Genomic DNA, 12,275 nt, shown 5'->3' with positions numbered 1-12,275 from the left:
GGCTTCATACATCTAGGTAAGTGCCCTACTATAACATCCTGAGGCACTGAAATTACAAAGAAACATTTCAGGTTGCGACCTAAAAACCTGCAAGGAACATAAAGGTAGTCAAAGTGGGACTGGGACAAGGTGATAAGAATGAATGACCACAGGACAGGCAAGATAGGGAGAACAGGGAGCATGCATGGAGATACTGGGAAGAATTTGTTTGACACAGGGTCTTATGTAGTCAAGGATGGTCTCAAACTTGCTGCATAGCTAAGGGCGACCTTCAATTTCTGATCCTCCTGTCTTTATTTCCCAAGTGCTAGAATTACAGGCATGTAGCACCATGATAAGAAAACTTTTGATCACACCCAAACATGTAGGATGATGATGATGATGATGATGATGATGATGATGATGATAATAATGAGATAAGATCACTAAATCCCACAAGGTGCTTCAAAGTCATTTTCCCCATCGGCACTGGTTGTCATTCTTTCCTACTCAGAGTCTTTCATCACCCTTGATCAGTTCCTGTTGGCTATCCCTCATCTTCATTGCCAGCAGGTCCCAGTCCTTCGCAGAGCCATGTGCAGATGACCCCTTCCCCTGCCCAGTGTCCACTCTCTTCGGGGAGCTGTTCTCTGTTCCTCCTCTGACTCACGACTCTTCATCTCTGTTAGCTTGCCCAGTTTTCTTGCAGTGTTCTCTAGAATTCCAGTAGAGAATTTTCCTTTGTTTTATCTGGGTCAACTCCTTAATGGCCTACAGGCCATCTTTCAGCTTTCTAGTCATAGAAGAAGATCCCTGCTGTCCACTCTTTATTTTGGCTTTTCACCAGGAGTTTGTCAAAGACACCCTGGTGTTTAGAGAACATCACAGCCTGAGCAATAGGAAGAGGAGGAACACAGGCTGGATAACTGTACCTCCTGTCACTATAATTCTACCCAAAGTCATAGACATGTGATGGACAGCTGGGGAGAGGTTGTGGAGAAGTGTGTTCTGGTACCAAACCACACATCTCTGCTGAAGACTGTTTCCTATCTGTTTTCCCTCAGTTATCTTGAGGCTCTATTGATGTAAGGAATAGATTAGCAGCCTGGGACTCACTTGGTTTGGGCTATGCACTCACCCCTCTCCTAATAATGCACCCAGCAGCCTTTTAGATTAAGACCCCCTTCCTGCATTGAGCTGGGTGCACACTCTCCTCCAAATAAAAGAATATGTTTCTCTTCCCCTTAATGATCATAAAGAAGGGACAGTTTCTATTTAATCTTACTCTAGATATCTCTGAGTATGAACATTGGGGTGTCCAATCAGGCCTAAATTACTTTTGGGTGCCCACACAATAATCAGACTGATGGGGAAATGTACTACTGTGTATGTTTATCTTATTGATTGTTAAATAAAATACTGTTTGGCAAATGAGATAGCAAGTTAGATGGAACTAGGAGTCAAAGAGGATTCTGGGAAATGTAGTAGAGAAGTGCTGATCCAGGCAGGAATGACATAACAAGGAGACTCATATTTAAGCAAAGGAGAACCAGGAAGGATCCCTTTTTCCCGTTCGCCTTCTCCAGCGGCAGGATGTGAGCCACTGGCAAGGAGGGATGCCAATAAGGTGTCAGATAAGATAAGTCTTATAAAATATATAGATTTATGATAATTGAGACTGAGCTAACAGATGAGGAATCCTAGTCATTGGCCAAGCAGCTTTGAACCTAATACAAGTTTCTGTGTATTTACTTGGGCCTACTCAGGCAGGCAGCTAGCGTAAAGCTCACACGTGGCTGTGGGGCTCAGCGGCTTTTGGCAGAAAGTTTATCATAACAGCAGACTGTGTCTTTTGAGTGAAGATTTGGAGTGAATCCCCTGCTTACCGTCTTAGGTCTGTGCATAGTTGGGATGGTGTGATTGAGATCTGATGCATCATGAGAAAGGACATGCATAATGACCAAAGGCTTACATAATCTACGACTGTCAATCAAAATGGAGCCACCTGTGATATGCTCTTATCAACCAAATTCCTCCTTCTCTTGACCCTCATAAAAGGAAGTCCCATCAGGGTCTCACATGGTCTGTGACTTCTGACCCCATATTTCTGATCTGTACTACTTGTTTGCTTTGATTAGTTTTTTTTTTTTTGTTGTTGTTGTTCTAATCTGAAATCTGTGTGCCTTTATTTCAATTCCTTGGAAACACCCAGCCCAGACTCCAATCACTGGTAATGTCTAAATGCCAGCTGGCAGTCATCCTGAGGTTTTCTGCTCCAACTGCCATGGAGTATCTCCCCTTAATATACCAAACACAGGCAAAGCCCGTGGGAACAGATCGGCTCGTAGCTTTGCCATACTTCAAGGAAACTGCCTCTACACTGGACCATTGGACCTCAGTGTCGAGAACCCAATAACTACATGGGAGTTCTGGTGAGGATACACCTTGTTGGTAATCCTGATGTCTGACATTCCCCATAAAGCAAAAGATGTAGGATGTAGCTGAAGTTCAAAAACTCTCATTCTAGCAAAGTTCCATTAATTAGTACATTTCAAGTGCTTTCTAATCCAGGGAGAGAGGGGGAAACGAGCAACTGTGAATCCCCATGACCAGGTTCTCTGTGAAGTAGCTCCTGCTTGAGCCTGGCCACGCAGCCACAACCATTCAATCTTCAATCCTCTAACAAAGTGCAATGTCATTCTCAAGCCTCCCATTCCTCCTTTCCTTCATATTCACCTGTCACATTCTTCAAGACACCTTCTCACTTTTTACCTTGACCATCTCTTAACTTCTCCGCAACCAATACCGTCTCCTTCAATCCATTCCTCACACAACTACCAGCGCAATGTAGACAACTGTGTTCTCAATGCCTCCTGATGTTACTCCTGCCCCACTATCGGTGGCTGCCTGTTCCTACAACACCCCCCTTTCACCCCTGCCAACTATGACCTCTAATGAGACAGAATGGCCCATTGCTGTTGGGAGCTGCTGGGAAGATGGGAGCATGTGCGTAAGGAGTGGGTGGAATGCTTATAGGCAGAACCGTCTTATTTTAAAATATGAATTTGAATAAATGAATGCTTTGTGCAATTGAGAAGCATATTTAGGGAGACACAAATGTGTTATGAGGAGAAGATCTTAGAAGAGGAAGCCAAGAGCAGAATCCAGACTTGACTTTGCCTTTTCTGTCTTTGTGAGTTTGGACATGGACTTAGCATCTCTGGACCTCAGAGTTGGGTGTGGTGATGCATACCTCTTGTCACAGCTTCTTAGAAGGCAGAGGTATGAGGATGGCTTGAGCCTAAAAGTTCAAGGCCAGTCTGGCAACAGAGGCAGACCCCAGTCTCAAAGAAACAATGAAAGAACAGAGGAAACCTCTGGACACCAGTGAAATGTGTACTCTATGCATTCTAGGCTGTCATCCTGAACTGTACAGCAGAAACTGCAATGTCAGGGTTTATTCTCCAGAGTTGGAGCCTGGTTCTTACCACAGCCCTCATCTGGACTCCATGACCACCATCCTCTGGAAATCTGGCTCACCAGTAAAGTTAGATAATTGAGAAAGGAAGAAAACACACATAGGCCTGCTACCACCTCTTCTCAGGCCTATCTTTGTCTCGTGCAAGCTTCTCATAACTCTGTGTTTCATAATGTTCGCAAGGTCTGTTTGATGACACGAAGTCATATTTCACAAAACCAGAAAACAACTCAACAGAATAGATTTGCAAGTCACTCATTAACACTTGCAAAGAGCTGTGACCCAGTGACTTCAGTTTCACAGTGTTCCTTTCCTGGGGGTGGAATTACCTCACTGAATACCAGCCCTGCAATTCACAAAGGTCCCCTCCAGGTGACAGTAACAGATCAAAGGTACCACTGGCAAAGGCAGGGCTTCCCTGAAGGCTCAAGTTGAGCTTTCTGTTGAAGCCATGCCCAAATCATCTGTAAAGATGGCCGCCGAGCTGAGCATCCACAGGCATAACAGAGCAGAAAGCAACGAGCCAGTGCGTCTACTTACCGGAGCTGGAAGTGTTTGATTTTGGTGACCAGCAACTTGTAGTGGGCACCGTGAGGAGCCATGGATGCTACATCTACAAAGATCAGTTGCTGCAGAGGGCCAGTCTCATTGGTTGCTTTTGATGGACAAAGAGTGCGGCTGACTTCCTGGTAGTTGTAGCTCCGCTGGTATCTGCAGGGGTGGGCGGGACAACATCAGCAAGAAGGAGGAGACACAGTGAACAAGACCAAGGGGTAATGCTGCCTCACTCTACTCCTCTCTAATCTGGCTCCAAGTCTAATTTCAGGCTGGATCTACTGCTATCAAACCGAGGGCACGTGTTGTTGGCATCTGTTGGATGACAGGGACATAGGGACTGTTATGTCCTGATCCGTTCACTTAGCAGTGCTTACATTGCATTAAGCCAGACTCCCAATCATTCAAGGAAAAACGCCAATATTTGAGGGAGGAACTCTTATTAAACCAGCAGGGGAGTCTTTTTCCTCCTTCAGTTTCACTGATTTCAAGTTAAAACTATCAGAATTAGTATTTAACCCTCAAATTCCTGAACCTTTAAAAACCATGTAATAACACCTGGGTAGGTGCCCATTTCTCTATGCCTTCTGGGCTTTGTATTGGTGCCACTGTGCCTTACTGAGCTCTCCTCGGCAAAACATGGACTCTGCCAGGACAGGGACTTCTGTTGTTTGTCATAGTGTCTTCTCAAACCTCCCACTTAGCACTGCTCTGAAAGCACTACTGAGTAAAGCGTGCACGTAGAAGAGGCATTTTGAAGAGTGGGGTTGGTGCTGCTGATATGTTGCTTCCTGGGCCCAACCCACTGAATGGCTATGGGATGATCCATTTTGCAAAGTGGGGAATTGAATACTTCAGTAAATTATTAAATGGTGTAAGTTCTCCCAGGTGTTGAAAATCTAGGTGGAAGGCTTGTCTGAAATTCAAAGAGAATGGAAATGTATAGTGCCAAGCAGCCTGGGGTGTGCATCATTTGCATTTGGCATTCACTACCCTGGCATTCAGATGTCTGAGTTCTCTTCTGGCTAAGACAAAAACAAAACAAATAATGATGATGATGATGATGATGATGATGATGATGATGATAAAACCCAATCGAAGTCTAAGCACATTGAAGAATGTCAAATGCAATGAAGTTGCTGGGCAGAGAATACTTACAGTCCTTGGAAGAGCAGAGGAACCTGCCAGGACAACACTTCTTTCTGTTGCCGAACCACAACAAGGACTGGGTAGTCCAGGTTCTCAGAGGAACTGTTCACGTGGACCCGCACAGCTGTCACCTGTGAGGCGGGTGAACACAAGCTCACTCACTCCTGACATTTCCTCTCATGACAGGTAACCCCAATGCCCCAGCTGTCCTTTATTATTCATGTGACATCCAGAGTGGGTCTCAACCTTGACCACATGTTCAAGTTGCCCCAGGAAATTTATAATAATTGGTGCCTGGATACATTTTGCTTAAAATTCTGATTCAATTATTCTTGGATGAATAATTCTTGCCTTCAAATAACAAGCTTGGGAGTTGGGGCAGAGCAGCCAACATAAGGCTTCAAGAATAAATAACTACAGGAGAGAAAAGCAAAGACTTCAATGTACTCTTTTCTTATTTGACTATAAATACAAATAATATAAAAATCTCTAACATTCCCCAAACTACCTCACAGTCTACAAGACCCCCAACTGCTGACAAACTTTGGGTATAGTAAATCATTCTGTTTCAATTCCTTAAACAAGCAAACAAAAACAGCATAAGAGTTGGTCTGTTGCTCCCTCTCCAACTGCAGCAAGTCCTGCCAGGGCTGAGTCCTCTTGCTCCAGGGAAAATAACAAATAAGTTCTACACCAGCAGCAGGCCACTCTGCTTGAGAGCACACAGCGGATAGAGCAAGTCTCCATCCTGAATGACAATGGGAAGCTAAGTCTGCTTCTGGGTTTTGGTGTTTTCCAGAAAACTTTATAGTACCATATGAAATACAGAAGATGATAAGCAAAAATACAGAAGAGTAAAAGAAAAACTAAAACTTCATCTTCTACATGACATTTTTATGTGCAGATCTTTTGCCTTTATATTCTCTTGAAAGTTTCTTTATTAAGGGACCAGTCAAATGGCTTGGCAGGTAGTTCAGTAGTTAGAGCATCTCTATACTCCAAGTAAAACACTGGGTGGACCAATTCTCCTTGCAATTTCAGCCTCAGGTGATGGAGACAGGAGACCCCTGGGGAAGGCTGACAAGAGAGATGAGCTGTATGAGCTTTTGATTTGAGGCTGCCATGCTGCCTCAGGGAATAAGGTGGGTGAGATATTAAGGATGCTTCTCATCCACAACCTCCAGGCCTCCAGATACACACATGTACACACACACACACACACACACACACACACACACACACACAGGAAAAACAAAAAATAAAAGAAGCAAGTGCCGAGTTGAACCTTGAAGACCTACCACACATTCCAAGTGCAGGCCAAGAGGAAACAGACTAGCCTATGTGTTGTAATCAGGCTTTAGTTCTCTGAATTCTCCCTGACCAAGCTACTGCTTCACATTTTTAATGTTAGCACGGGCAAAGAGTAATTTATTAATTTGATAAGAAGTGCTTGTTCCCTGTAGGAGCATTTCCTGTACCTACAGTGTGTTTCCATGGAAATTGTGTTGCAGTTGATAATTGCTCAAACTGTACCTCTAATGCAGACCTCTTTGTTAAACTCTGGGACTTCCACAGGCCTCTTAAACTCAATGTGGCTACATGGAATCTCCCATTCCTTTCTCTTCTGACTGTAATGCTATTTTTTAAATGAACGGTTCCATCATGCAGCTTTTCATCTAAGCCTGAAAGCCAAGGGTTCTGCTTGGTCCCTACTTCTGCCACTTCTAAGTTCTTCACACTGTTCTTATCCAGGCCTCCCTCCCTGTCAATGCTAAGCTCAGCCCTCCATGGCCTTTTTTCTTTTTCTTTTTCTTTTTCTTTTTTTTTTTTTTTTGGTTTTTCAAGACAGGGTTTCTCTGTGTAGCTTTGGAACCTGTCCTGGAACTAGCTCTTGTAAATCAGGCTGGTCTTGAGCTCACAGAGATCTTCCTGCCTCTGTCTCCCAAGTGCTGGGATTAAAGGCCTGCACCACCACTGCCCTGCCCTTCATGCCCTCTTGATGGCCACTTTTCTCTATTGATTTGAGTCCCCTAATACTCTTCTTGATCTTGGCTGCATCCCTTCTGATGTCAGTTTCATCTGTCACTCTCCATGTCAAAGACCTTCAAAGGCTCTGAAAATTTTTCAGTTCTATGCCAAAGTAACAAAAAACTATAATAAATAGTTATAGATCATTCAACTTTGATATCTATTAACAAATATATTTTATTCATACTTCCCATTTCCACACACACCTTCACTGTATTCTGAAACACACACAAAAGCATATTACTTACTTAGCCATCAAATCGCTTAATGAGTATCTCTAATAGAGGGAGCATCCTTAACAAAATCCATAAACAAGGGCAAGAGAGATGGCTAAGCAGTTAAGAGCACTTGATGCTCTTGTAGAGGACCCACGTTTGGTTCCCAGCACCCAAATGGTAGCTCACAACTGTCTGTAACTCCTCTTTTGGGGATCCAATGCCCTCTTCTGGCCTCCTAGGGTACCAGGCATGCACATGATATACAAACGTGTAGACAAACATATATACACATATGATTAGAAATGAATAAATCTTAAAAACATGAACAGTATGATCTCATTACCATTGTAATTCTTTTAATTTATCTGATATTTACATGGTGAGTGTAGCTTTTCAGTTGTTTCAGAAATTGCTTTTTCTCAGTTTTCTTTTTTTTTAAACTGGGTGCAAATTCAATCCACAAAATCTATCTGGATCATTTTATTTGATACCAATACTTGGTTCTTCTTTATTGTTGAATAATATTCCATTGTATGAATATACAACATTTTATTTACTTATTCTTTAGTTGATTATTTATGTTTCTTTCACATTTGGGGTATTTACAAACAATGCTGCCATGAATATTTGTGTAGCAAATTTGTGTGAATATATGTTTTCAATGATTCTTGGTATATACTGTGACTGGATTTCTGGGAGACATAGTAACTCTATGTTCAATTTTTTGAACAATTGCCAAAATGTTTTCCAGAGTTGTATCATTTTTACACTCCAGTAATTTACATTTCCAGCAACGCTCCTCATTTTTTTGCTTTTCTGTCAAGACTTGCTACTGCCTAACCTTATTACAGCCACCCTAGTGGGTAAAAAGCTACATGTTATTGTAGACTGTATTTTATTTTTGTTTCTTTGTTTCTGCTTTGATTTGGAGATAGAGTTTCTCAAGTAGTTCAAGCTGGACTTGAATCCAAGATCTTCCTGCCTCATTTTTCCAAGAGCTGGCTGGGGTTACAGGTACATGCCCTCATGCCTACCTGGTATTTTATAGCTGTTTGGCTCTTCTAGGAAGTTGCCAACATTGTTTTCAGAACCTCCAGAGCCTGACAGAATAAGTTACCTTAAAAGAAGGTTGACTTTGGCAATTGTCACGCAAACGTCCCACTACCAGGAAGCATGTGTTTTTACAGCATGGTTTACTTAGAGCAGCCAGAACTCAGGCAAACTGGAATGGGCAAGCTGCTTCTTCCCTTCATTCACTTAGATGCAACCTCCTTCTTAGGTACTTGATGTCAGAGGGAGTTGCTCACCATTTTTTTCACACTTCATATAAGGCAGCAATTCTAGCCTCCCCTCAACTGTGGGAGGTTTCTGATTCAGATGGTGAAGAGCAAGCCTAAAACTATACATTTCTAACACATACTGGTGGGTGGGTGGTTAGAGTACTTGTTTTGGGGACTACACTTTGGAAGCACTATTCTGAAGCCATCTGCCAATCTACTGCATGATCCTATGTGTTACTGTGAGATGCCCGACTGTGAGCTCGGCATTGTGACAGCAGCCTGGACGTTGTTATTGTTGGGACTGGAATGGGACATCACAACAGATACATTATGGCTAAATTAAGCCCCTGCACTGCTCATCCATCCCCACGTCCTGATCTTCCTGATCTAGCTTTAATAATCTACTTACCTTTTCTAAATTATTCACTTACGATCTTACCAGCCATGATAAAAACAAACTCAGAGATACTGACATAGTAAATTACCCAAAGGATACCAGAGTAGGAGCTGTACAACACTGGGTGGTTTTGCAAGATGAACAGATAACATGTTACCCAGAGGAAAGGATCAAGAGCCTTGCTCAAAATCCACTCTGCCTTTTCGAAAGCTAATGAGCAGATGAGAAAATTGGATTATGCCTGCCACAGTGAAGTAGGCTGTGTGAAGAGAGAGCCTAGCAAAGGTGGACACTGGCCATGCTGAATGGACTGTGACACCTTGGGATAGACCGTTCTCAAAGCCTACGATTTTTCTCCTTTTGCTCCTACTTGTTTCCATGACAAAAAGAGTACTTTTTCATCACACAGATCATCTTTCTTCCTGTATTTACTACAAGAGGGAAATCACATTATAGACAGTAGAGAATTATGCAAGCATTTCTGCCTCTGGTAGTACACAGATCATGTTTATGACAGCTCTGAAAGCTTGGAGGCCCCCTTTTTAATCTTTTATGTCATCAGGGAAAAGTTGAAATTGGAAGTGGTGTACTTTTCTTGCACATAAAGGATAAATACAAGTGTAATTCAAAGTTGACTTTGTTTCTGCTAAAGTAATGAGACTGCAGCTCTGTTCAATGAAACCTCAGATTCAGACACAGGCTGTTGGCTTCCATCATTGAACATACCAGGGCACACCCCTCTGATCTTGAAAAACAGATTGGACTTGTAAAACAGCCACAGGGTGTTTGTGGGTAACTGCTTTGCCAACTCTGTTGTGTTTATGCTGTTTATCTACTGGTGTTTAGCTACTCCCACCCTCCTTCTTCCCCTTTCCACCCATGCTCCCAATAGTCACTGAGCATAGACCCTGGCTCAGGAGCCCCAGAAGGGGCTAGTGAGAATATATGTAATGCTGGCTTGTCAGAGTGTGGTAATGAGCTTTGGGCTCACACAATACCTACCCTCTGGGTAAGTTAATGAAGACTAGATCAGGCTCGTTACCTTTGAATTAATGAAGTTGGCTCTTCCACACAAGCTCTCCTATTGTCTGATTGGTACATATAATTTTGATCTACAGTATTAGAAAACATCTGTCTGGGCAGGTGGCTCGGAGATCATCTATCCAACTCTTTCACTTACAGATGAGAAGCCCGAGACACAGAAGTGATGTGACTTTACCAAAGACACTCAGGTGCTAAAGAAGCATGACAGAAACCAAGCTTTCTGAAACTCAGCTGCCACAAATGCTTGGTCAAAATATACTGCCATAACTGTCTTAAAATATTGACTCAAGCAAGCACTGTGAATTTTGTATTGTTCTACTAGGAAGCCAAGATGCTTTAGAAGAACCATCATGATGCAAAGAGAAAGCTGTGTGCTAGGACATACATGTACATTTGCAACAGACCTGCATTTTAAATAGATAAAGAACTCATAATAACCAAAACCCCCAACCAATGGAAAATTGGAGTAAGGATGTGTAGTGTTTTGAATAGAAATGGCCCCATAGCATAGGCTCATATATTTGAATGCTTGGTTATTAGGGAGTGGCATTAAATGACAGAGAGGTGTAGCATTATTGGAGTAGGCGTGGCCTTGATGGAGGAAGTGTGTTACTGGGGGTGGGTTTGGGGGTTTCAAATGCTGAAGCCAAGTCCATTTCTCTCTCTCTCTCTCTCTCTCTCTCTCTCTCTCTCTCTCTCTCTCTCTGTCTCTCTCTCCCTACTGCCTTTGGATCCAGATGTAGAACTCTCAGCTTTACTCTTCAGTACCATGCTTTCCACCATGACGACAAAGGATTAGACTTCTGAGCTGTAAGCCAGTCCCAATTAAATGTTTTCCTTTATAAGAGTTGCTGTGGTCATGGTGTCTCTTCACAGCAACAGAACGCTGACTAAGACAGAATGTAAGCAGCTTCTAAAGAAGAAAGAATGACCTAGGAAAACACAGTCAGCACTTTGGATTCCTCATAAAGACATTGTCTCAAATGCAGAGTCTTACCATGCTTACAAGGCTATAGAATAAGACAGGAACTCCTGTAAACTGCTAATAAAAGTGTTCCGCCTCAACAACTACTTCACGAAGCAAGTGGAAAATAGGAGTCAGAGCTGAAGATGAACTATCTTTCCCTAAGTTCATAGACAAGAACTCCAACACAAGTGCACATATACCCACACATGAAATCTTGAATAGGAAAGTTCACTACAAGGAAATGAAACAAAAGCAAGACATGCAACCGAAGAACAAAAGATACTCTGCACTGGGAGGCTATTCACTGGTTAAATGTGAATGGCAGGAATGTGGATCAGTGTGTGGACAAAGCTCACAAGGATAAATTGAGAGAGAGAGCAGGTGGACAAGTGGTCCACATTGCATAGTCCCTTTTAGGTAAACTTTGAGAGTAAGGAAAGCAATGCTATATATTTATATATGTACATTTAACAAAATATATCCACGTGAAAAGAATAAAGATCAAATGTGAGATGCTGGAGTCCATAAACTTGAAAGGCTCTGAGACTCCACCCTATCTGCCATGTTCGACAATACTAGGAAAAGGCAAAATGTCCTAATTGGAGAAAAACAACTTGTCACAACACACAGTATTAGCATCACTGCTCCTTGCTCAGGATTCTTAGTAGGCCCAGATGAGTGCCTATGTCTGTGCAATAAGTTGCTCTATAGGTGAGGAACCTATAGAGAACCTATAGATACCCTAAGATTAGAGTATCTAAATATTTTACAACAGGCAAGAAACCCACTTGTCTTTAGCTCTCGAGAGAGGCACTGTGAATTCATGATGTTGTTTGCTCAGCAAATATCCTTAACATAACAAAAAAAGAAATAAAAAACTTCAACCAATCCTTTTGGGTAAGAGATCCATGAAGGACTGTCTCCCACAATGGTTGCTTTAAGGACAAAGGTGATGACAAATGCAAACATTCTAGTCTCTTTATGTCTCCCACTGAGTCTTTGCACAAATGTCTGTCACATTATTTTCTCTACTTGTTTGTTTATCTATTGTGCTTCATGATAACAGAAAGAAGCCTGACATTCTGGCCTTTGTGTCTGCTTTCAGATGAGCAGAGAGTAGAGAAGTGTGGTCAGGAGGCCTGGTAAAGCTCAGAGGAGTATATGGAGCACCAACAGGTTA

At 42.5% G+C, this 12,275-nt stretch overlaps 1 protein-coding gene across 5 annotated transcripts in view; it reads right to left on the bottom strand.

Annotated features, from left to right (window-relative positions):
• Positions 1–12,275, bottom strand: part of Sidt1 (SID1 transmembrane family member 1) — an 85,232-nt gene that overhangs the window by 54,061 nt on the left and 18,896 nt on the right. For all 5 annotated transcript variants that reach the window (XM_035444540.1, XM_027412633.2, XM_027412634.2 and 2 more), the window contains exons 2-3: positions 5,171–5,292; positions 3,998–4,168 (exon numbers count right to left, since the gene is read on the bottom strand). In XM_035444540.1, the coding sequence (XP_035300431.1) occupies positions 3,998–4,168; positions 5,171–5,292 (293 nt within the window). The remainder of the gene's footprint in view (positions 1–3,997; positions 4,169–5,170; positions 5,293–12,275) is intronic.

Source organism: Cricetulus griseus, chromosome 4 (assembly GCF_003668045.3).
Source record: "Cricetulus griseus strain 17A/GY chromosome 4, alternate assembly CriGri-PICRH-1.0, whole genome shotgun sequence".
Taxonomy (NCBI): Eukaryota; Metazoa; Chordata; class Mammalia; order Rodentia; family Cricetidae; genus Cricetulus; species Cricetulus griseus.
The sequence above is the reverse complement of the archived record's forward strand: the minus strand, read 5'-3'. Positions and strand labels throughout refer to the sequence as shown.